Consider the following 23505-nt stretch of genomic DNA (forward strand, 5'->3'; position numbering starts at 1 on the left):
ACAGGTGTGAGCCAACGCGGCCAGCCAATTTAAGTCTATTTTTTTTTTTTTGAGACGGAGTCTCGCTCTGTCCCCCAGGCTGGAGTGCAGTGGCGCAATCTCGGCTCACTGCAAGCTCTGCTTCCCAGGTTCACGCCATTCTCCTGCCTCAGCCTCCCGAGTAGCTGGGACTACAGGCACCCGCCACCACGCCCGGCTAATTTTTTGTATTTTTTTTTAGTAGAGACGGAGTTTCACCGTGTTAGCCAGGATGGTCTCGATCTCCTGACCTTGTGATCCGCCCGCCTCGGCCTCCCAAAGTGCTGGGATTACAGGCGTGAGCCACCACGTCCGGCCTCCAGTCTGGCCGTTTCTTAAAAAGTTAAATGCTAGCCTGGGCAAAATGGCAAAACCTTGTCTCTACAAAAAATACAAAAAAATTATCTGGGCATGCTGGTGCGTGTCTGTAGTCCCAGCTATTCAGGAGGCTGAGGCAAGAGGATAGATTGAGTTCAGCAGGTCGAGGCTGCAGTGAGCAGTTTGCACTGCTGCATTCCAGCCTGGGCAACAGAGCGAGACCCTGTCTCAAAAGAAAAGTTGATCATAAACTTAACACATGACCCAGCAGTTCTACCCTTAGGAATCTACCCAAGAGAAATGAAAACATACACCTATGCAAAGACACCTAAACATCTGTAGCAGCATTCTTCAAAATAGACAAAAAACACTGGAACCCTAAATATCCATCAACTGGTGAATTAAGAAACAAAATGTGGCATAACCACACGTGGAATACAACTCAGCAATGAAAAGGAACAAACTACTCTAGACGCTACAGCATGAATGTATCTCAAAAAACATATTGGGTGAAAGAAGCCATAAGCAAAAGACCACATAGCATATTATTCTGTTTATATGAAACATCCAGAAAAGGCAAAGTTAGAGACAGAAAGCAGATCAGTGGTTGCATAGGACTGGAATTGGGAGCTGAATTGACCAGAAACAGGTGGGAAGGACTTACCAGGTTGACGGAAACATTCTGTAACTGGATTGTGGTGATAGTTAGGCAACTGTACAAATCACTGCATTTTCTTTATTTTCTCCTTCCTTCCTTCCTTCCTTCCTTCCTTCCTTCCTTCCTTCCTTCCTTCCTTCCTTCCTTTCCTTTCCTTTCCTTTCCTTTCCTTTCCTTTCCTTTTTTTTTTATACAGTCTCACTCTGTCGTCCAGTCGTCCAGGCTGGAGTGCAGTGGTGAGATCTCAGCTCACTGAAACCTCCACCTCCCAGGTTCAAGCGATTCTCCTGCCTCAACCTCTGGAGTAGCTGGGATTACAGGTATGCGCCACCACACCCAGCTAATTTCTGTATTTTTAGTAGAGACAGGGTTTTGCCGAGTTGGCCAGGCTGATTTTAAACTCCTGGCCTCAAGTGATCCGCCCACCTTGGCCTCCCAAAATGCTGGGATTACAGGTGTGAGCCACCATGCCCTGACTGTTTTTTTAAATATATATATAAAAAAAAATGAGCCCGGGTACAGTGGCTCACACCTGTAATCCCAGCACTTTCGGAGGCCGAAGTGGACAGATCACAAGGTCAGGAGTTCGAGATGAGCTTGGCCAACATGGTGAAACCCCATCTCCACTAAAAATAGAAAAATTAGCCCGCGGGGTGGCTGGCATCTGTAATCCCAGCTACTCAGGAGGCTGAGACAGGAGACTCACTTAGGCCGGGAGGCAGAGGTTGCAGTGAGCTGAGATCGCGCCATTGCACTCCAACCTGGGCAACAGAGTAAGACTCCGACTGAAAAAAAAACAAACAAAAAAACAAAACTTAGCTGGGCGTGGTGGCTGGCACCTGTAATCTCAGCTACTAGGGAGGCTGAGGCAGGAGAATCGCTTGAACCCAGGAGACGGAGGTTGCAGTGAGCCGAGATGGCACCACTGCACTCAAGTTTGGGCGACAGAGCGGGACTCCGTCTCAGAAAAAAAAAAAAGAAAGAGAAAAATAGCCTAAAGGGACACTAGAGTGGGTAGTGTGTTAGGATACCATAGTGGTACTGCAGGCAAGGAAAAGGCAGCGAGGACCTGAGCAGCCTCCATTTCCAGAGTTGCAAAATGGGAATAATGACACCAGTCCCCCAGTGAGAGGCTGGATGAGAAGGAGATGCGCAGGAACTGTTGGGGGCACACAGCCTGAAGAGTGTCTACGGTTTTCCAGTGCAGGCAAGAGGCAGTTACAAAAGACTGGAAAAAGGAGTTTAGAGCTTTGGGATCAGAAACACTTGTGTATGTAACTATAGGGAGGTTCCAAATGGCATCAGCGCCGGGAGTGGTGGCTCACACCTGTAATCCCAGCATTTTGGGAGGCCAAGGCGGGCGGATCATTTGAGGTCAGGAGTTCGAGACCAGCCTGGCCAACATGCTGAAACCCTGTCTCTCCTAAAACAAACAAACGAACAAAAAACTGGGCCGCGCGCAGTGACTCATGTCTGTAATTCCAGCACTTTAGCAGGCCGAGGAGGGTGGATCACCTGAGGTCAAGAGTTCGAGACCAGCCTGACTAACATGGTGAAACCCTGTCTCTATTAAGAACACAAAATTAGCCGGGTGCGGTGGCACGCGCCTCTAGTCCCAACTACTTGGGAGGCTGAGGCGGAAGAATCGTTTAAACCCCGGAGGCGGAGGTTGCAGTGAGCCGAGATCGCGCCATTGCACTCCAGCCTGGGCAACAAGAGTGAAAAAAAAAAAACAAATGCCATCAGCATGTGAGCGAGAAAATGTCAACTATTTCATACATCAGCCACACCCACTCCCATCCCCAGGATGGTTGCCCCACCGCTTTCTCTTTCTTTTGTAAACTGAAAAGCGCTCTGCAGTCTAAGATAGTCCATTAGAGTAAATGAAGCCGTGAAGTCCGGCGGACATTGGGAGTAGGGAAGCCCGGCACTCCAGGAGATGGGGAAGGAGGGTCTGGACCCGTTCCCCCAAACCCTGCCCGGGGCGCGAGCTCCGGAGCTGCTGTACGAGGTCAAAACGTAGCAGTGGCGGAGGCCTACAGGGGGCGCCCGGACGCCACGCTCGGCCCCGCCCCGCGCCCGAGGCCCCGCCCCGTCACGTGTCCGCTGAGCGCGTCACACCCGGAAGCAGGGGCCCGAGCGGAGCCGGCAGCTATGAGCGGGGATCCGGGGCAGACGTCCGTAGCGCCCCCTCCCGGGGAGGTCGAGCCGGGGAGTGGGGTCCGCATCATGGTGGAGTACTGGTGAGCGGTCCCGGCTGGAGGACCCCTACCCTGGTCCCGTGGGCCGGACGGAGGTGGGTCCACGGGAGGCCCCACCCCCGAGTCCCCAGCCCAGCCCCATCTCTTCTCCCCAGTGAACCCTGCGGCTTCGAGGCGACCTACCTGGAGCTGGCCAGTGCTGTGAAGGAGCAGTATCCGGGCATCGAGATCGAGTCGCGCCTGGGGGGCACAGGTGAGGCTCACGGAACACCTGCTGAGTCAGTCTGTACTCTAAATCCCAGCTCTCCCGCTTTCTAGTTCTGACATTGGCTGCTTTATGTAAAGTGCCTGCAGTGCCTGGCACATGGTAAAATGTCCAGCCAACATGAGTTCCCTTCCTTATGTCAGGGGGTTCACAGAGGCCTGCGGGGAAAAACCTATTAGACTGCAATCGTGTAGGGTTGGTGGGGAGGGAGTCCTTTATTGAGTGTTGCGAGGGGCACACAGGCAAGGCCTCCCTCAGGTTCCCTGGAGTTGACCCAGGGTTGGGGAATGGCTTAAGGAGCTACAAATGGGTCTTCAGTGGGAGTGGTGGGGGACCCCTTTGAAGGAACTCCTGACTTCTGCCTATGTTCTCAGTGTACCATTTATTTATCTGTTGATTTCTTACCAGGTGCCTTTGAGATAGAGATAAATGGACAGCTGGTGTTCTCCAAGCTGGAGAATGGGGGCTTTCCCTATGAGAAAGATGTGAGTATTTGCAGTGTTGGGAGGACCTCTGGGTCATCCTACCCCAACAGTGCATCATCCTGTCATTCCACATCTCTGTCCTCTAGCTCATTGAGGCCATCCGAAGAGCCAGTAAAGGAGAACCCCTAGAAAAGATCACCAACAGCCGTCCTCCCTGCGTCATCCTGTGACTGCACAGGAGTCTGGGTTCCTGCTCTGTTCTGGGGTCCAAGCCTTGGTCTCCCTTTGGTCCTGCTGGGAGCTCCCCCTGCCTCTTTCCCCTACTTAGCTCCTTAGCAAAGAGACCCTGGCCTCCACTTTGCCCTTTCGGGTACAAGGAAGGAATAAAAGATTCCATGGCCTTGGGGGCAGGAGAGAGGCACTCTCCATGGACACTTCCCCAGCCACCTTATACCCCCTTCCCAGGATAAGTGCCCACAAAAGCCTGGTCCACTCTTCACCTTGGTAATACCTGTCTGATGCCACGGTAGATTTTATTTATTTTCCCCAACCCAGGACAATGTCAGCTATTGGCAGTAAAGTGGCACTACAAACACTAATGCTAACTAGTGTGTGTTTTTATATGTCCAATCTGGGAATGTGGGGGGCACAGAAGTCCGGCCAGCCCAGCCTTTGTACCGCCAGGGTGGCTGTGCTGGCTTGGGTGGGCTTCCTGGACAGCTACTCCTTAGGTCAGTGAGCTCCTCTGGCATAGCCAAGGCAAGGAAAATGAGTCCCACAGTAGACCCTGCCTCGTTTTTCACCCACCCAACCGCCACTCTCCTCACTCACAAGGAGGAAATAACCCCATTCTGGTGAGTGGCCTTAGGAATTCGTTCTAAGAAAGAATGATCTGGTCATCAAAGGGCTTTCAGATCCGAATCCAGCTTCCCGATCCCCCCCAACCCTGAAGCTAGAGAACTGGGTATCAGACTCCTCATCCAAGCTTTCTGAAGATTCCCAGCCACTCCCTCCAGGAAAAGAGGAGTTGAGTGTAAGGTGAGCAGGAAGGGATGGTGCAGAGCTACCCCCAGACATAGGCTGGTGCCTAACTGTTTTCCAAAATATATTTGCAAATGGAGAAAGTGGGTGTGGAGAAGGACCCCCCACATCTGCCTCCCCATACAACACCCATTCTCCCCCTGCGTCTTTATTTCATCTTTAAAAAAACAAAACAAAGTAAAAACTAAACAGAAAAGCACTCTGTACAAGGCCTGGATACTGACACCATTGCTGCCCCTCCCTCATGGGGGGCAGTACTAGGTCTCAGGGACAATCTCTGAATGGGTTGCTCTTGTTCTTAGACACTCCCTTAGGGCCACTTCCCCTCTCAGGCCAGCTTCCCTAAGGCTTTCAGTACGCAGGATCTGGAAGGAAAGGGCCAGGCTGGGCTGTGGCATCCACTGGACCCTAGAGTCTCATTGGGCAGGGCCCCAGAATCCACCAAGACTCCCCAATGCTGTTCGTCTTCCGACTAGGCTGGACCCCTTCCAGCCATCTGGGAACTCAAGCAGGAAGTTTCCTTAGGACAGGTTCCTGGCATGGCAGATTCCTCTGGAAGTGGTCAGAGGGCCCTCCCGCCTCTTAATGCCAGTGGAAGTCAGGCCATCCCTGCTCCCTGAGGACACATCGGGGCTTCTGCGGACTTGGCCTTCTGGTTCACACTGGCACGTCCAGACCCAGGTACTCTGGGTTCTCTGCTGTAGGTGTCCCTTTGAAGGTGCTGGGTGGAGCCCCCCGCTCTGATGGGTCCTGGTCCCAGTAATAGAGGTTGTCGAAGGCTGGGCTGAAGGCAGGAGGAAGGTGGGGCTGAGGGGCAGCTCCTCCCCGGGGTGCCAAGTACTCGGGGTTCTCCACAGCACCCCCAAAGGCAAAAACGTCTTTGACAACCCCATTCTTCCCTGGGGAGAGAGTCTTGGGCCTTTCCAGAGTGGCACCAGTAGGTCGGGCAGGAGACAGAGGGCCCTCTTGGGGCGAAGGGGGCTGTGGCCGAACATCTGGCTGGTTCACATATTCTGAAAGGCCAAGAGAAGATGCCCAGTTAGGGGAAGGAACCTCGGTGTTGCTGCCACTCCCTCTGCCCCCACAGTGGACTCTGGGCTGAGGGTCCTCCCCTCCCCCGCCCATCCGTCTCTCCACTTAGACTGGACTCCATACCAGGCTGGGGGCTGCAGGTCAGGGGGGCAACATAGCCGTCAGTCTCAGAGGGTAGGGGTACCGTGGGGTCCTCACTGTACCGCTGTAGAGGGCTGGGGTCATGTGCAGGGAGGTTTTGCAGCCCCTTGGCTGCCCCCATTCCCAGGTCACCATCAAATACATCAGAGCCAGTCCCTTCGGAGGGTGCCCGTGGAGACCTGGGGGCCTCCTCTTCAGAGGGCTCCAGCCCTAGCGTCAGGTCCCCACCGCCACTCTGGGGACAAGAAACAAAGTCATGATGGGAGTCACTTATGGATCTGGGATGGGGACTCCATGGGAGGTGACAGGGTCACAGGAGAAAAACAGAGGTCACCTTTGGGGTATGACACAGTCACCGTGGAGAGAATGGGGTCACAGAGGTTGGAAGGCAGTAAGAATTTTTTGTAGGGATAATGGGGTCTCCTTGAGAGGTGACAGTTGAGGGAACATCAGAGAAAGGGACCCTAGTCCACCGGGGATGGGGGAGGTAAGCAGACAGCCACACAGTGTGACCGAAGGCACTGACCCTGGTAGATGAGCTGCGGTGCCTGTGGTGGACCATGCCCCCAGTGCCCGGGGCAGGGTCTGGACAGAAGAAGCCCTGCTGGGGTACCAGATACTCCTCAGCATCCACCAGGTCCCCCATGTCATCATCCTCCAGCAGTGAGCGGTAGAAGGTGCTGTCCAAGGGACTGGCTGGGCCCAAGTCCTCATTCTGCGGAGGAAGGAGAGGTGGGATGGTGGCCCCTCCCCAGCCCAGCATGCAGCCTTCCGTGAAGAAGGCTCATGGCAGGTGAGGGGCCTGGCACACAGGACTCATCTCTCCTTCCCACCCTCTGCAGGAGGGTGCTCTTAGCCACAGGCAGGGATAGGGCACAGAGGCCCAGTACCTGGATGACCACAAAGCGCTGGGGGTCCCTGGCCATGCGGGAGAATTCAGACACCAACTCCCGGAATCTCGGCCGACATTCAGAGTCAATCATCCAACCTGGGGCAGGAGGGAGGTCAGCATCTAGTCCCGGGCCCCGTGTGCTTGCTGCCTCTCCCCTCCCACTCCCGCTCCAGTCTGGTCTAGACAGTCCCAAGGGACAGCCCAAAGCCCTTGGTGGTAGAGAAGTAGTACCAGACTCTGGGGGCTTCAGCCAGAACCTTCGGGCATCTCTACTAGTTTCCCTTTGAATTATTTTTTCTTTTTGTTTGCTTTTTTATTTTTTTGAGATGAGGTTTCACTCTGTCGCCCAGGATGGATTTCAGTGGCGCAATCATAGCTTACTGCCACCTTAAACGGGGCTCAAGTGATCTTCCTGCCTCAGCCTTTCCCGAGTAGCTGGGACTACAGGCACACACCACCACACCCAGTGAATTCTTTTATTTTTTGTAGAGATAGGGTCTCACTGTGTTGCCCAGTCTGGTCTTGAACTCCTGGCTTCAAGGGATCTTCCCACCTCAGCCTCCCAAAGTACTGGGATTACAGGCATGAGCCACTGTGCCCAGCTTAATATTGTACATAAGGTTCTCTAGTTGTTCCTCAAGAGTGGCTTTGGACTTTGACTGTAAAAGGGATATGAGAAGGTTTTGAGGCTCCTAATATACCAGGGCTCCTGGGTCTACATACATCCTGGTCCCCTTTCATGCCTCTTGTGGGCTTCTCCACCCAGGACCTCCCACCCTTCTCCAGGCAGCCCGCACAGCTCAGCCACGCACATTTGACCATGATCATGTAGACATCAATGGTGCAGATGGGGGGCTGGGGCAGCCGCTCCCCCTTTTCCAGCAGGTCAGGGATCTCCCGGGCTGGGATCCCATCGTAAGGTTTGGCCCCAAAAGTCATCAGCTCCCACACAGTCACACCTAAGGGAGAGACAGGGTCAGGAGTGGGAGGGCCAGAGGTTCTGCCCAGGAGTCTGGCATCATGGCAGCAGGGGGGAGATGTGATGCCAGGAGACAGAATCTACCCAGTCTTTCCCTAATCCTGGGAAGTGCACAGACCCTGCAAGGTGGGGCACAGGCAGCCCCTTCCCTCCCTCCACATGCTGAGGTGGCCCCATAATTCTCCCCATCCCAGCTCTCATCCTCCCTCCAGCCATGACTCCTCACCCACCCCTTCCAACACTCCCCACCACACACCATAACTCCACACATCACTCTGGTGGGTGAACCGCCGTCGGAGAATGGACTCCAGCGCCATCCACTTGATGGGCACCTGGGAGGGCAGAAGAGGAAGTCCTCCAACTGTGTGTGGTGGGGAGGTGGCCACTCAGAGTTCTCCCAGGGACCAGACCCCACTCCACCCAGCTTCCTCTGCTCCTTCACCTAACCTTGCCCCCATCTGCATGGTACTCCGTCTCGTCAATGTCCAGCAGCCGAGCCAGCCCAAAGTCTGTAATTTTGACATGGTTGGGACTCTTGACCAGCACGTTCCGAGCAGCCAAGTCCCTGTGTACGAGCCGCACATCCTCCAGGTAGCTCATCCCCTGGAATGGGAAGCACCCATGTAGACCTTCTGGGAGGGCCTGGCCCTGGTCATATGCTCAGGAAGAGTCCCCATCCTAGCCCCTTGTGGACATAGGGGCTTGCTCCAAAGGGACCTGCAAAGAGCCCAGGTGCCCTAAGTGCATACCTTGGCAATCTGCATACACCAGTTCAGCAGGTCCTGGGAGCCCAGGCGTCCGCGGTTTTCCCGGACATGGTCTAAGAGGCAGCCATAGGGCATAAGCTGTGTCACCAGCTGCACTGTGGATGTCAGGCAGATGCCCAGGAGGCGGGAGACATATGGGGAGCCCACACCAGCCATCACGTATGCTTCCTGGGGACAAGGGTACACTGAGAGGGTATGGGAGACCTCACACCCCCAAACACCACACAGCCTCCCAACCATCACATAGCCTCCCGACCACCACACACCCCCAAACACCACACACCCCCAAACACCACACAGCCTCCCAACCACCACACAGCCTCGCAACCGCCACACAGCCTCCCAACCGCCACACAGCCTCCCGACCACCACACAGCCTCCCGACCACTATACAGCCTCCCAACCACCACACAGCCTCCTGACCACCACACAGCCTCCCGACCATCACACAGTCTCCCGACCACTATACAGCCTCCTGACCACCACAAACCACAGCCGGGGCGCACAGCCTGTGAATGCCCAAAGTACCAGCCTGGCCAACATGGTGAAACCCCGTCTCTACTAAAAATACAAAAATTAGGCCGGGCACCGTGGCTCACGCCTGTAATCCCAGCACTTTGGGAGGCCGAGGTGGGCGGATCACGAGGTCAGGAGTTTGAGACCAGCCTGGCCAACATGGCAAAACCCCATCTCTACTAAAAATACAAAAATTATCTGGGCGTGATGGCTCACACCTATAATCCCAGTTACTCAGGAGACTGAGGGAGGGGAATCACTTTAACCTGGGAGGCTGAGCCAAGACCGCGCCATTTCACTCCAGCCTGGGTGACAGAGTGAGACTCTGTCTCAAAAAAAAAAAAAAAAAAAACCGGCAGGTGCTTGTAATTCCAGCTATTCAGGAGCCTAAGGCATGAAAATCGCTTGAGCCCAGGAGGTGGAGGTTTGCAGTGAGCTGAGATCACGCCACTGCACTCCAGCCTGGGTGACAGAGCAAGGCTCCGTCTCCAAAAAATAGTCTAGGTTTGCGGGAGTCATATCTCCCCAAACCCCAATGAAGAGAGACCAGAGCCCAGACCTGCAGCCAGGGGTCCTTCCTGTCCTCCCAGCAGAAGAGGGTAGAGGGGCTTACGTCTAAGATTTCTTTGTTGGCTTTGGGGGATGTGTTTTCCCTCAACACTTTGATGGCCACTGGAATTTTCACATTCTCCCCATCAGGGATCCAGATGCCCTGGGCAGAAAGAAGAGAATATGAGTGAGAAGAGCGTGGGCTGGATCCTACCTGCCTTCCAGGAGATCATTACTTGTGCTCCAAACATCCTTCCCCACCCTGGGGCTTGGTCCCGTTCCCTTCTTCTCCGCTGTAACTGCCCTCCCGCAAATACTGCCTCCGGCTCTTGCCCCTCCCATCGGAACTGCCGACCACACCCCTCCAGGCACCGCCCCCACCCTCTGGGGCCGCCCACCCCAGGACCTGGCGCTGACCTTGTAGACTGTGCCAAAAGCTCCAGATCCAAGCACCTTCACCTTCCTCAGCTCCGTCTCTTTCAGGATCCGCATCTGCGCCTGGTTGGGCATCGCTCCACTCGGTGTCAGTGGCTCCACCAGCTGGGGTGAGGGGGTGGTGGGTCAGTGCTGGGAGCCAGTGCAGACCCCACGCGGGCTGGCAGGCCTTCACCCCGCCTCACCTCCGTTTCCTGCAGTAGCCTCCGCATCGTGTACTTCCGGATCTTCTGCTGCCGTCGCTTGATGAGGATTCCAAAGACCACCCCCAAGACCACGACCAGCAGAATGCCCACCACAGCAGAGATGATGGACGTCAGAGGGCTGGGGGCGGAGCCAGGGTCAGGGATTGAGGGCTAATTTGGGGTGGGAGGGACAAAGTGGGCCCACGGGGGACGTGAAGAAGGTGTTTGGCATTCGGAAAGGGAAGTCGGAAGGGTGACCCACAGGCTTGGACCCTCTCCTACTCTAAACCTGCCTTGGCTCCCCACTGCCTCCACAATAAAGTCCAAACTCCTTGTAGGCAATCAGAGCCCTCTCTGCATCTCCAGATTCTCTATACTTTTGGCCTTGGCTCTGCCTTAGGGCTCCAACACTTTATGGTGTAAAAATCACTAAGGACGCTGGGCGCGGTGGCTCATGCCTGGAATCCCAGCACTTTGGGAGGCTGAGGCGGGTGGATCACAAGGTCAGGAGTTCGAGACCGGCCTGGCCAACATAGTGAAATCCCGTCTCTACTAAAAATACACACACACAAAAATTAGCTGGGCGTGGTGGGAGTGCTTGTAATCCCAGCTGCTTGGGAGACTGAGGCAGGAGAATCACTTGAACCCAGGAGACGGAGGTTGCAGTGAGCCAAGATTGCGCCACTGCACTACAGCCTGGGCAACAGTAAGAGACACCATCTCAAAAAAAAAAAAAAAAATCACTAAGGATCACTGTTAATACACATATCCCTCAACACCATGGGGCCACATCCTGATAAACCAATTGTAAGTTGAAACTGAAAATGCATTTAAGACACCTAGCCTCGCTCACACGTGCTCAGAACATTTACACTGCCAACAGCTTACAGTTGGGCAGAATCATCTGACACAAAGCCTATTTTATAATAAACTTAAATAGTTTGTGTTATTTATTTATTTATTTAGTTTTGAGACAGGGCCTTCCTGTGTTGCCCAGGCTGAGTGCAGTGGTGAGATCATGGCCCACTGCAGCCTTGACCTCCGGGCTCAAGCAATCCTTCCACCTCAGCTGCCCAAGTAGTTGGGACTACAGACATACGCCACCACATTCGGCTAGTTTTTTTATTTTTTTGTAGAAATGGGGTCTCACCGTGTTGCCCAGGCTGGTCTCGAGCTTCTGACCTCAAAGGATCCTCCCACCTTGGCCTCCCAAAGTGCTGGGATTACAGGTGTGAGCTACTGTGCCTGGCTATGTAATTAATTGAATACTGAAAGTAGGGCTGGGCACAGTGGCTTGAGGTTGAGGTGGGCAGATCACCTGAGGTCGAGAGTTCAAGACCAGTCTGACTAACATGGAGAAACCCCATCTCTACTAAAAATACAAAATTAGCCAGGCATGGTGGTGCATGCCTGTAATCCCAGCTACTCTGGAGGCTGAGGAGGAGAATCACTTGAACCTGGGAGGTGGAGGTTGCGGTGAGCCAAGATTGTGCCATTGCACTCCAGTCTGGGCAACAACAGCGAAACGTCTCAAAAAAAAAAAAAAGTGAAAAACAGAATGGCTGTATGGGTATTCAAGGTACGGTTTTTACTGAATGTATATTATTGCTTTCCCACCATTGTAAAGTCAAAAAATCCTAAGTAATATCATCACAAATCAGGGACCATCTGTATGCATACAATTTTGGGGCCCCACCCCCAGAGATTCTGACTGCTGCATGGGTACAGGAATGTACACCCGATGATTTTGATGTTCTAGCCAAAATTTCCACCCACAGGTCATGATTTTCCACACCTCCCAGTGTCTGCATAGCCTGTCCCTTCAGCCTGGACCACCATTTCTCCACAGGGTCATCTTTTAAGACTTGGCTTGGCCAAGCGTGGCTCACGCCTGTAATCCCAGCACTCCCAAAGTGGACTCAAGGCAGGTGGATCACCTGAGGTCAGCAGTTCAAGACCAGCCTGGCCAACATGGCGAAACCCTGTCTCTACTAAAAATACAAAAATTAGCCGGGCATGATGGTGCATGCCTGTAATCCCAGCTACTACAGGGGCTTAGACAGGAGGATTGCTTGAACCTGGGAGGTAGAGGTTGCAGTGAGCCAAGATCGTGCCATTGCACTGGGGCCTGGGCAACAGAGCAAGACTCCATCTAAAAAAAAAAAAAAAGACTCAGCTCATTGCCAGGCGTGGGGGCTCATGCCTGTAATCCCAACACTTTGGGAGGCCAAAACAGGATCACTTAAGCCCACGAGTTTGAGACCAGCTTGGGCAACATCGTGAGATCCTGTCTATAAAAAAAAATTTTTTTAATTAGCCAGGTGTGGTGGCACGCTCCCATAGTCCCAGCTGCCGCAGCAGGGTCACTTGAGCCCAGGAGGCCAAGGCTGCAGTGCCCCTGTGATTGCACTACCACATTCAAGACTGGACAACAGAGCAAGACCCTGTCTCAATCACTCAATAAAAAGATAGCGTATCTGGCTGGGCACGGTGGCTAACATCTATAATCCCAGCACTTTGGCAGGCTGAGGTGGGTGGATCTCAAGGTCAAGAGATTGAGACAATCCTGGCCAACAAGGTGAAACCCCGTCTCTACTAAAAATACAAAAATTAGCTGGGTGTGGTGGCACGTGCCTGTAATTCCAGCTACTCAGGAGCCTCAGGCCAGGAGGCAGAGGTTGCAGTGAAATGAGATGGCACCACTGTACTCCAGCCTGCCGACAGAGTGAGACTCCATCTCAAAAAAAAAAAAAAGACAGAAAGATAGTGCATCCTGGGATAGATGGAGCTCCTGGATGTTGATCCAATATTCTTGTCATCCTGTCCTCTCTGCACCCCCTTGCTTAGCACAAGGTCTGGCACATACCAAGCCTGTAACACATACTCATTTCACGGACAGATGATTGCCTAAGACAAAGACTCCAGTCTGTTTTTCTACCCAAAGTCCTTCCCAAAGGTCCCCACTGCCCAGACAGTCAAGTCCCACCCTATGGCTTGGGTTCAGGGCCTCTGGCCTCCAGGTTGGACCCCACCCTGACTCTAATGACCCCCTTACTCCTGTGCTTACTCAACAGCCCCCGACAGCAGAACTTTGAAGACATCCTGGATTTCCTGATGCCTCCCCCTCCAGTGTCACCTGGCACCCCAATGCTTTCTACCTAAATGCAAGTGCAATTCCTGCTCCTCTCTCAAAGCCTGGCTCAAATACCACCTCCTCCTTGAAGCCTCCCGCCATCCCCAGTTAAGAGTTCATCGCTCCTTCAGCGGTGCGGCTGCACTCTTCTCTGCCTCCCTTGACTTCCAAGGCATTGAACTTTGCCCGTGTCCCTCACAGGGCATCAAGTTACTCCAGGGTGGGGAGGGACTGGGTTTTCTAGCCATCTTCCCCTGCGGTCCCCTCCCCTCAGTTTCGGAGCAGGTCCTCTGTCACTTGTTGAAGTGGAAAATGACAGGAGGTTCCACAGTGGAAGAGTGAGTGGGAAGGGACATATGTCAGGGGTCCCCTCCCTACAGCAGTGACCACCCAGCATCCAGTGGGGGAGTGAAGGGCAGCGAGGGGCACATCCTGGGGTCCAGGCCAACCTGGCTCTCTGCTCGGCGGGGCAGCCCTTGTCATCCAGGTCCACACAGCTGCAGGAGAAAGAGTCTCATCAACAATTCTGGGAACCACCCTCTTGGAAACCGCCGTTCCAGTCTCACAACAAACCCGGGAGGGGTGTGGCTGGGTCATTATCCCCATTTGACAAAGGTAGAAACTGGGCTCAAGGCCATCAGTGCTCCTTCTACCACCCCACAAGGAGACTCCTTCTCCAGCCAAGGAACCCGCATGCCCCTCTCCCCTGCAGCGCCTTGTGGTGGGTAGGAAGCAGGGAGGGGCACCCAGAAAAGCAAGTCCGGGAGCTCAACTATTCCCTCCATAGAAGAATCCCAGGGTAAACTGATACGACTTCTCCAGAGAACGGTTTGGCAACACCTATGAAATATTATCTATGATGCAGCAGATCCTCCTCTGAATATAGACCGTACATATTGCTTGCAAATGCTTTTTTCACTTAACAGAATCTTGCAATGTTTTTCCATGTTCTAATACCGTGATCTGGATCTTGGATCCCTATGGATCTGGACCCATATTCTCTCTTTTTTTTTTTTTTTTTTTCTCGAGACGGAGTTTCGCTCTGTTGCCCAGGTTGGAGTGCACTGGTGCAATCTTGGCTCACCGCAACCTCCGCCGCCCAGGTTCAAGCAATTCTTCCATCTCAACTTCTCAAATAGCTGGGATTACAGGTGCCCACCACCACGCCCGGCTAATTTTTGTATTTTTAGTAGAGATGGGGTTTTGCCATGTCGGCCAGGCTGGTCTTGAACTCCTGACCTCAGGTGATCTGCCTGCCTCGGCCTCCCAAAGTGCTGGGATTATAGGCGTAAGCCACTGCGCCCAGCCCGGACCCATATTCTTTTAATTTTTCTCATTTAGTTGTCTTTAAATTGAAACGCATGAATACATCCTTGTGATAAACATTGCCAGCACTACATACCCTAAAAATGCCAATGCGTGGACACTAGGGGGCATACAGAAGAAGGCTCACTTGTGTATGGAGCTCAATTGCAATAAACTGCGAAAACAGGGAAACAAGCTCAATATCCCTCAAAAACAAAGTAAAATTACATCCATGTTACAGGTTGAGTAATTAAAAAAAAAATAAAGATGGTAGATCTGTCTGTACTCATAAGAAAGGATACCTCAAGTCGGAGGGAAAGTAAAGTGCAGAACAGTATGAAGAGAATGATCCCATTTACATTACAAAATGTACACGCACACAATCTGATGACAAGCAGAACTATATGAAATTGCTGTTTCTTGACCTTTTTTTTTTTTTTTTTTTTTTTTGAGACAAGAGTCTTGTTCTGTCGCCCAGGCTGGAGAGCAGTGGCACAATCTAGGCTCATTGCAACCTCCACCTCACGGGTTTTCTCCTACCTCAGCCTCCCAAGTAGCTGGGATTTCAGGTGTGCATCACCACACCCGGCTAATTTTTGTATTTTTAGTAGAGACAGGGTGTCGCTATGCTGGCCAGATTGATCTCGAACTCCTGATCTCAAGTGATCCGCCTGCCTCAGCCTCCCAAAGTGCTGGGATTACAGGTGTGAGTCACCGCGCGCCCAGGTTCTTGACCATTTGTGGTTTACACAAACAGCAATCTTATTTGACTCAACCTAATATAAATGTAGTATGTCTATATAAGTGTGCAGAAAAGAGCCCAGAAGGATGAACACACAAGTCAATGCAGTGGTTCTCCCAGCCGACAGGAGAGACTGGGTGGACAGGGAGTTGAGTGAAAGGGCACGTTGGTTTTGTACCACTTATACTTTTATGTTACTGAAAATGTTTATCACAAGGATGTATTCATGTGTTTCATGTGTAAAGACAATTAAATAAGAAAAATTAAAAGAATAAAGGTAGATCGCCATGTTAGAACACAGAAAAACATTTCAAGGTCCTGGAAAGTGAGAAAAAGCAATTTGCAAACAATATGTATGATCTATGATTCTATTTGGTAAAAAGAAATGTATGACTGGGCATGGTGGCTCACCCCTGTAATCCCAACACTTTGGGAGGCCGAGGCTGGCAGATCACCTGAGGTCAGGGGTTCAAGACCAGACTGGCCAACATGGTGAAACCCCATCTACTGAAAATACAAAAATTAGCTAGGCAAGGTAGCATGTTCCTGTAATCCCAGCTACTCAGGAGGCCAAGGCAGGAGAATTGCTTGAACCCAGGAGGTGGAGGCTGCAGTGAGCCAAGACTGCACCACTGCACTCCAGCCTAGGTGACAGAGTGAGACTCCATCTAAAAAATATATGTGTGTGTGTGTGTGTGTGTGTGTGTTAGAATGTGCACAGATAAAAATAACTGGAGAATAATATTAATATATGTTAACTTATATATACATATTAGAATGTGCACAGACAAAAATAACTAGAGGCAAAATATTTCAAATTATTAACAGTGGGGATAGAACTGCTAGGGCATTAATTTATATTTCATGTTTTTAATTTTACCATTTTAACAATGTGTTATTTTTATTTTTATTTTTTTGAGATGGAGTCTTGTTCTGTCGCCTAGGCTGGAGTGCAGTGGCGCAGTCTCAGTTCCCTACAAGCTCCGCCTCCTGAGTTCACGCCATTCTCCTGCCTCAGCCTGCCGAGTAGCTGGGATTACAGGCGCCCGCCACCACACCCGGCTAATTTTTTATATTATTTAGTAGAGACGGGGTTTCACCGTGTTAGCCAGGCTGGTCTCAAACTCCTGACCTCAGGTCATCTGTCCGCCTCGGCCTCCCAAAGTGCTGGGATTACAGGCGTGAGCCACCGCGCCCGGCCCCAAAAATGTGTTATTTTTGCCATCAGAAACAAGATATGATAAAGGGAGAGTTGGTCCCCTTTTATAGTAAGAGCCCCAGAGAGACCCCTGAAAGGAAAGTTCTCCTTTCTGCAGAAAAGACCCTCGGACTCACGAGTGGGTGCAGTTGATGGGGCAAGGCTGGCACGTGCCCTCCTCATCTGGAAACTTCCAGATGGGCATGTAGGAGAGGTCAGGTTTCACACCGCTGGGGCAGCGGGCCACGCAGAAGGGAGGGTCCTTATAGTGTGCACAGGCCACACACTGGTCAGCCTCCTGGGAGGGGCAGAAAAGGTTTGTGGGGGGCTGACACTGACACCCCCAGGGCAGTAGGATCAGGCCCTTAGTTGGGTCCCCTTTGTGCTTCCCAAGGCCACCCAGCAGCAATTTTCACCACGCTCCTGGGACAAACGCCCCTGCTCTTCACCCAGTCTCTGTGGACCCTCCCTCGGGGCCCTCCTCCAAGCTTGATCCTGGGCGGGGACTTGAGCCAGAGAATGGGAGGCACCCAGAGAAGAAAACGCATTACCTAAGGTGTAACAGCGAGTAACAACAGTCACTGCTGCATAGAAAGCCTTTCCCGGGCTTCACTGTGGCAAGCCCTGTTTAATTTCATTCTTGCCACACCCCAGCAAGGTAGGTACTATTACAATACCCATTTTAGGAATAAAACACCAAGGTTGGAAGCAGGACCTGGGTCTGAATCCAGGTAGTCTGACGCCTGAGCCCGCAGGGCTAACCACCCTAGCACAGCCACAGCCACAGCCACAAATGCAGACCTCCTTAGAACCTTTTCATAGTCTGAAGGGCCCCAGGGTCCCCCGGGGCCCTCTTTCCTGCCACTCTGCTGCTGTTCGGGTCTGAGTGCTGAGCCCTCTCCAGGGATATTTTACCAGACAGCACACCCTGCCGCGTCTCGCCATCCTGCCAAGTCCCTGGCAATCCCCCTCGCTGCCCTCCTCCACCCAGCTCTGAGCCCGCCAGCAGCTCACCGGTCCAAAACAGGTCACTGAGCCATTCTGGGGCTGACACTCAGGGTGGCATGGCAAACAGTGTCTGGCATTCACATACTCCCTGGGGAGCCTGAGAGAAAGGACAGTGGTGAGGGGGTCTGAGAGGAGCCCCATGCACCCCTCCAGCCACCCCTCTCCTCCGCCCCTCATACCCCTGCAGTACTCGGCATTCCTCCACGCACTCCTGGCCCCGAAGGAACTGGCTGCAGTTGACACACTGGGTGGGCCCTGGACCCCAGCAGTGCCCTCGGGCGCACAGCTGGTGGCAGGCCAGGCCCTCGCCCACTGCAGTGAGGAGGAAGGGACCGCAGGGGACTTTTAGGGGAGGCCCCAGGTCCAAGTGAACCAGGGAACTGGCTTTGGGCATGGCTCTGGGCTGGAGGGGTGGGGACAGGTGGGGCCTATGTAGGGAGAGGAAGAGTTCTGAGATTTCAGAAACAGAGGGGGAGGGAAGGATGCCAAGGCAGGTAGGACCCAGCTAGAGAAGCCATGCCAAGAGGCCAAGCCAGCCAGAGCTGCGCTGAGTCAAGAAGGGTGCACAGGGACAGGCAGTCTGCACAAGTCCAAGAACACTGGGCCAGGACCCCGTGGGCACTCCTGTGTGCTGGCAGATGGGGAGCACACACACTGGGCTCCCTGTCTTACCACACTCGTCCTCTGGCCGGTTGGCAGTGTGGAGCAGGGCTTGGTGCGGGTTCCGGAAGAGCTGGTCCCAGGGTACCGTGTGCACGAAGCAGAGGCGGGTGTTATGGTGGATGAGGGCCAGTCCACTGCCCAGTTCCCTCAGCGAGCGCAGCCCCAGCCAGCTGATGCCCAGCCCTTGCAGGGTCAGTGAGTAGGCGCCACTATGGGAGAAAGGTGGGCACCTTACCATGGACCCCTTCCCGGACAGCAAAGGCTACTCTCATCTTCCTCCACCCCCAGCACACTCTGCAGACTTCATGGAAACCTTCGTGGAAAGGTTACTGCTATGTCCCAGGGGAACAGGAATACTCCCTCAGGCCCAAAGCTTCCCACAGGGACTCCACCCTGGGACTCCTCTCCATCAGGCCACCTCTTTCCCAGTACTCACTTGTGCAGAATTCGTCCCCGGATTACTTGCAGGTTCTGGAGGATGCTAAGGTCAGGCAGGCTGTCTGGCCATGCTGAGATGTATAGGTAACCTGCAGGCAGAGGGTGAGATTAGGTGAGTGGGGACAGGACAAGGACTCCCAACCCCAGCAGAGCAGGATGCAGAGACAGAGCCCACCTGTGATCTCTTCCAGAGTCTCAAACACTCGGAGCTGCTCCGGCTGGAGCGGGGCGGTGTTAGAGGCTGGGTCGCTGGAGGGATCAGGAGAGGAGTCAGCAGGGCCAGGAACAGGGTGGACATCACTCCCAACACTGGCCGTGCCAGCCACTCCCCACCGTGAATGCCTTCACTCAAATCCTTTGCCCATCGAGCCCAGCTGTTCCCATCCTGGGCTTCAAAGCCCAGGCCTTAGTTTGGCAACATCTATCAAAACAGTATTTATATCCTTTGATCTAGAAATCTTATTTCTGCCCGGGCACAGTGGCTCACACCTATAATCCCAGCACTTTGGGAGGCTGAGGCAGGCAGATCACAGGTCAAGAGATGGAGACTATACTGGCCAACATGGTGAAACCCCATCTCTACTATAAATACAAAAATTAGCTGGGTGTGTTGCTGTGCGCCTATAGTCCCAGTTACTCGAGAAGCTGAGACAGGAGAATCGCTTGAACCTGAGAGGCAGAGGTTGCAGTGAGCCGAGATCACACCACTGCACACCAGCCTGGAGATGGAGCAAGACTCCGTCTCAAAAAAGAAAAAAAAAAAAGAAATCTTATTTCTAGGAATGTGGCCTAGGGAGACACTGGCCCAGAGCCACATACAAGGTGGAATTGTTTGTAAGAATGAAAATGGAACATGATCTAAATGTCTATTAGTAAATAGGGGAGCCGTTAAATAAAACCCTGAGCCACCCAGCCACATAATAAAAACCAACATTTAGGAGCACTTAGTATCTGCCAGGCACTGTTCTAAGAGCTTTACAAATACTAACTCATTCAAACTTTATAATCATCTGGCCAGGCGTGGTGGTATAACCATCTTACGAGGTTGGGACTATTTTTGCCTCACTTTACAGATGAAGAAACTGAGGCACAGCACAAGAGTCACATGCCTAGTAAGTGGTAGAGCTGGGTTTCAAACCCAGGCAGTCTGGCTCCCAAGTCTGGGTTCTTAGTTGCCTCTCCTTGCTGCCGTCTGCTCTGCAGCTGTTGAAAGAACGAGGCGGTTTGGCAGGAACTGTCATGACCGGCTCTCAAAGCAAGGTTCAGATAGTGCTCCTCATATGCTCCCATTTACAGAAACAAACCTCCCCACCAAAACGATGAAAACCACACTTCACTGTGTGTGTGTCTACAGATGCATAAATAGTCTAGGTGAACACATGCACTGCTAACCATGGTCACCTCTGGAAAGGAGAGAAGGGGAGTGGAGGCAAAGGAAGTGTGAAAGATATTTTTTTTTTTTTTGAGACCGGATCTTTCTGTCACCCAGGCTGGAGTATGGTGGCATGATCTCAACCCACTGCAGCCTCCACCTCCCAGGCTCAGGTGATTCTCCCACCTCAGTCTCCCTGGTAGCTGAGACTACAGGTGCGTACCACCATGCCTGGCAAATTTTTTGTGTTTTCTGTAGAGATGGGATCTCACTATGTTGTACACGCTGGTCTTGAACTCCTGGACTCAGGCAATCTTCCTGCTTCAGGCTCCCAAAGTGCTGGGATTACAGGTGTGCACCACCGCGCCTGACCCCCCCCCCTTTTTTTTTTTTTGAGACAGGGTCTCACTCTGTCGCCCAGACTGGTGGCAAAATTATCTCAGCTCACTGCAACCTCCACCTCCCGAGTTCATGCGATTCTCCTGCCTCAGCCTCCCAAGTAGCTGGGACTACAGGCACATGCCACCAAGCCTGGCTAATTTTTTGTATTTTTAGTAGAGATGGGGTTTCACCATGTTGGCCAGGCTGGTCTTGAACTTCTGACCTCAGGTGATCTGCCTGCCTCAGCCTCCCAAAGTGCTGGGATTACAGGCATGAGCCACCATGCCTGGCCCCAATTCATTTTTTATTGAAGTATAACTTATATACAATAAAATGTGCCAGGCGTGGTGGCTCATGCCTGTAATCCCAGCAGTTTGGGAGGCTAAGGCAGGCGGATCACGAGGTCAAGAGATTGAGACCATCCTGACCAATGTGGTGAAACCCCGTCTCTACTAAAAATACAAAAATTATCTGGGCATGGTGGCACACACCAGTAGCACCAGCTACTCGGGAGGCTGAGGCAGGAGAATCGCTTGAACCCAGGAGGCGGAGGTTGCAGTGAGTTGAGATTGCACAACTGCACTCCAGCCTGCCGACAGAGCAAGACTCCATCTCAAAAAATTAAATTAAATTAAATTAAATTAAAATAAATAAAATGCAGACTCTTAGCATACAGTTTGATGAGTTTTGACAAATGGATTCACTCATGTATCCAATACCCCAGTCAATATACAGAACATTTCTATTACCCCAGAAATGTCCTTGTGTCCCTCCCTTTTGAGGCCCCCCACCCTAGGGCAACCACCATTCTGATCTCTCCCACCACAGAGTGGTTTCGCCTGTTCAGAGCCTCACATAAAGGAAATCAGACAGTATGGAATCTTGTCTCTGGCTTCTTTTGCTCAATGTAGTTTCTGAGATTCATTCATGTTGTATCAGTAGTTCATTTCCTTTAGTTGCTAAGTGGAACTTCACCAAATGGACATACTGCCACTTGTTTATTCCTTCACCGAGTGATGCACATTTGAGTTATTTCCAATTTGGGGATATTTTGAATAAAGGTGCTATGAACTCAAAGGGAATTTTACTTTATCTAGATGGTCTGACCTCCATACAAGTCCTTGTTCACGGATAGCATGTCATTTACAAAAATAACCACTCCCACTCCAAAGATCCTGCTCTCTCTGGTCTCCCATCTGCTTTCTTTGCATTCTTGCCCCCCCATCAACTTCTGTCTCCTGCCATCCCCGAGAGATGCTGCCACATCTGGATCCTCAGGACTCTGTCTGCCCTGACACTGTCTCAGGCCATTGTGCCCACTCTTACCCATCAAAGCTCTCCGGCAGAAATGCCAAGCTCCCAAAGATCTTCTTGCAGCCAGCAAACTCCTGGATATTGGCACTGGTGACCGCCCTCACCTCTCGCAAGTGCTCCATGCCCAGACCATAGCACACTGAGGGCGTGGGGTGGGTGGGGAAGGGGCTGTCTCAGCCTTCACACTGGGACAGGTTAACAGCTACATGGGCATCAGGGTCCAGGCCCCTCCCCACACTGACAGAGGACACAGGGACGCTTGTAGGGCTGAGGAGGGCCAGGGGTAGACAGTAGAAGGCAAGGACTGGGTCTCAAGAGGGTCTGAGGAAGGACAGGACAGGGAGGGCTGGGCCAGGGTTCATGCACAGAGGGACAGGAACTGCAGCTGGCCTTGGGGGCAGTGAGTGGGTACCTCGGGCACAGGGCTTGCTGCACTTCTCACACCGCTGTGTTCCGTCCTCCGCTGTCACCTCTTGGTTGTGCAGGGGGCAGACGAGGGTGCAGGATCCCACGTCCGTAGAAAGGTAGTTGTCTAAGGAGAGCAGGAACATGTAGCCACATTCCCTGGCCCTTCGTGCACCACCATGAACAGCGTCACCATGCCCAGGCACAAGAAGAACAATATCAACCAATACTTAAATGCCCTACCATGTGTCAGCACCTGAAGTCCACTTACTCCTCACAAGAACTGGATGGGATCAGCACTGTGAGATTCCCATTTTGCAAAAAGGGAGACCAAAGCAGAGAGTTCTGTAAATTATTCAAGGTCATTGTGCTACTGAGTGGAGGAGCGAGGATTTGAACCCAAATGGTCTGGCTCTACATTTTGTCCTCTCCCTAACACAGCCAGGATCTGAAGGCCCACTCCTATTCCTGTGAAAGGAGGAGAGAGGTTCCCCAGGTCGGAGCCCAGTCCATAAATGCCCATCAGTAAATAGGTGATCTGTTAAATAAAACTGATCTAGGCCAGGCACAATGGCTCACACCTGTAATCCCAGCACTGTGGGAGACCAAGGCGGGCAGATCACTTGAGGTCAGGAGTTTGAGACCAACTTGGACAACATGGTGAAACTCCGTTTCTACTAAAAATACAAAAAGTACCCAGCCATCGTAGTGCATGCCTGTAGTCCCAGTTACTCAAGAGTCTTGAGGCACAAGAATCGCTTGAATGCGGAAGGCAGAGGTTGCAGTGAGCCGAGATTGCCCCACTGCACTCCAGCCTAGGCAACAGAGTGAGATTCTGCCAAAAACAAAAAAGTCCGGGGGCGGTGGCTCATGCCTGTAATCCCAGCACTTTTGGAGGCCGAGGCAGGTGGATCGCCTGAAGTCAGGAGTTCGAGACCAGCCTGGCCAATGTGGTGAAACCCTGTCTCTACTAAAACTACAAAAATTAGCCAGGCATGGTGGTGGGCACCTGTAATCCCAGCTACTCAGGAGGCTGAGACACAAGAATAGCATGAACCTGGGAGGCGGAGGTTGTAGTGAGCCGAGATTGCACCACTATGATAGAGCTAAACTCAGTCTCAAAA

At 52.5% G+C, this 23505-nt stretch overlaps 2 protein-coding genes across 5 annotated transcripts in view; one reads left to right on the forward strand and one right to left on the reverse strand.

The window, feature by feature from the left end:
- The first annotated feature begins 2871 nt into the window (after window positions 1-2871).
- MIEN1 (migration and invasion enhancer 1) lies at window positions 2872-4484 on the forward strand. 2 transcript variants are annotated; one of them, XM_033183196.1, is made up of 4 exons: window positions 2872-3237; window positions 3351-3448; window positions 3869-3945; window positions 4032-4484. In XM_033183196.1, the coding sequence occupies exons 1-4, from the start codon at window positions 3149-3151 to the stop codon at window positions 4113-4115; spliced, it is 348 nt and encodes a 115-aa protein (XP_033039087.1). In that variant the 5' UTR covers window positions 2872-3148; the 3' UTR covers window positions 4116-4484. The 2 variants fall into 2 exon arrangements, with proteins under 2 accessions (XP_033039087.1, XP_033039086.1); XM_033183195.1 differs by having other exon boundaries at window positions 3080-3237; window positions 3869-4484.
- A 492-nt stretch (window positions 4485-4976) lies between these two features.
- Window positions 4977-23505, reverse strand: part of ERBB2 (erb-b2 receptor tyrosine kinase 2) — a 29426-nt gene continuing 10897 nt past the window's right edge. For 2 of the 3 annotated variants that reach the window (XM_033183179.1, XM_033183178.1), the window contains exons 8-27: window positions 22389-22508; window positions 21989-22115; window positions 19085-19158; window positions 18908-18998; window positions 18481-18680; window positions 17988-18120; window positions 17815-17905; window positions 16938-17098; window positions 14005-14052; window positions 10423-10561; window positions 10220-10342; window positions 9867-9965; window positions 8720-8905; window positions 8418-8573; window positions 8227-8302; window positions 7804-7950; window positions 6990-7087; window positions 6626-6814; window positions 6082-6334; window positions 4977-5939 (exon numbers count right to left, since the gene is read on the reverse strand). In XM_033183179.1, the coding sequence (XP_033039070.1) occupies window positions 5584-5939; window positions 6082-6334; window positions 6626-6814; window positions 6990-7087; window positions 7804-7950; window positions 8227-8302; window positions 8418-8573; window positions 8720-8905; window positions 9867-9965; window positions 10220-10342; window positions 10423-10561; window positions 14005-14052; window positions 16938-17098; window positions 17815-17905; window positions 17988-18120; window positions 18481-18680; window positions 18908-18998; window positions 19085-19158; window positions 21989-22115; window positions 22389-22508 (2867 nt within the window). In that variant the 3' untranslated portion in view covers window positions 4977-5583. The remainder of the gene's footprint in view (window positions 5940-6081; window positions 6335-6625; window positions 6815-6989; window positions 7088-7803; window positions 7951-8226; window positions 8303-8417; window positions 8574-8719; window positions 8906-9866; window positions 9966-10219; window positions 10343-10422; window positions 10562-14004; window positions 14053-16937; window positions 17099-17814; window positions 17906-17987; window positions 18121-18480; window positions 18681-18907; window positions 18999-19084; window positions 19159-21988; window positions 22116-22388; window positions 22509-23505) is intronic. The other variant, XM_033183180.1, reaches the window with a different exon arrangement.

Source organism: Trachypithecus francoisi, unplaced genomic scaffold (genome assembly GCF_009764315.1).
Source record: "Trachypithecus francoisi isolate TF-2019V2 unplaced genomic scaffold, Tfra_2.0 Lachesis_group20, whole genome shotgun sequence".
Classification (NCBI taxonomy): domain Eukaryota; kingdom Metazoa; phylum Chordata; class Mammalia; order Primates; family Cercopithecidae; genus Trachypithecus; species Trachypithecus francoisi.

What these genes read in the sequence shown, in the direction of transcription:
- MIEN1 (XM_033183195.1), top strand. Translation starts at nt 3,149, where the DNA reads ATGAGCGGGGATCCGGGGCAGACGTCCGTAGCGCCCCCTCCCGGGGAG. An exon ending in CGCATCATGGTGGAGTACTG is followed by an intron (nt 3,238 to 3,350) that starts GTGAGCGGTCCC and finishes TCTTCTCCCCAG; the next exon opens with TGAACCCTGCGGCTTCGAGG. An exon ending in GTCGCGCCTGGGGGGCACAG is followed by an intron (nt 3,449 to 3,868) that starts GTGAGGCTCACG and finishes ATTTCTTACCAG; the next exon opens with GTGCCTTTGAGATAGAGATA.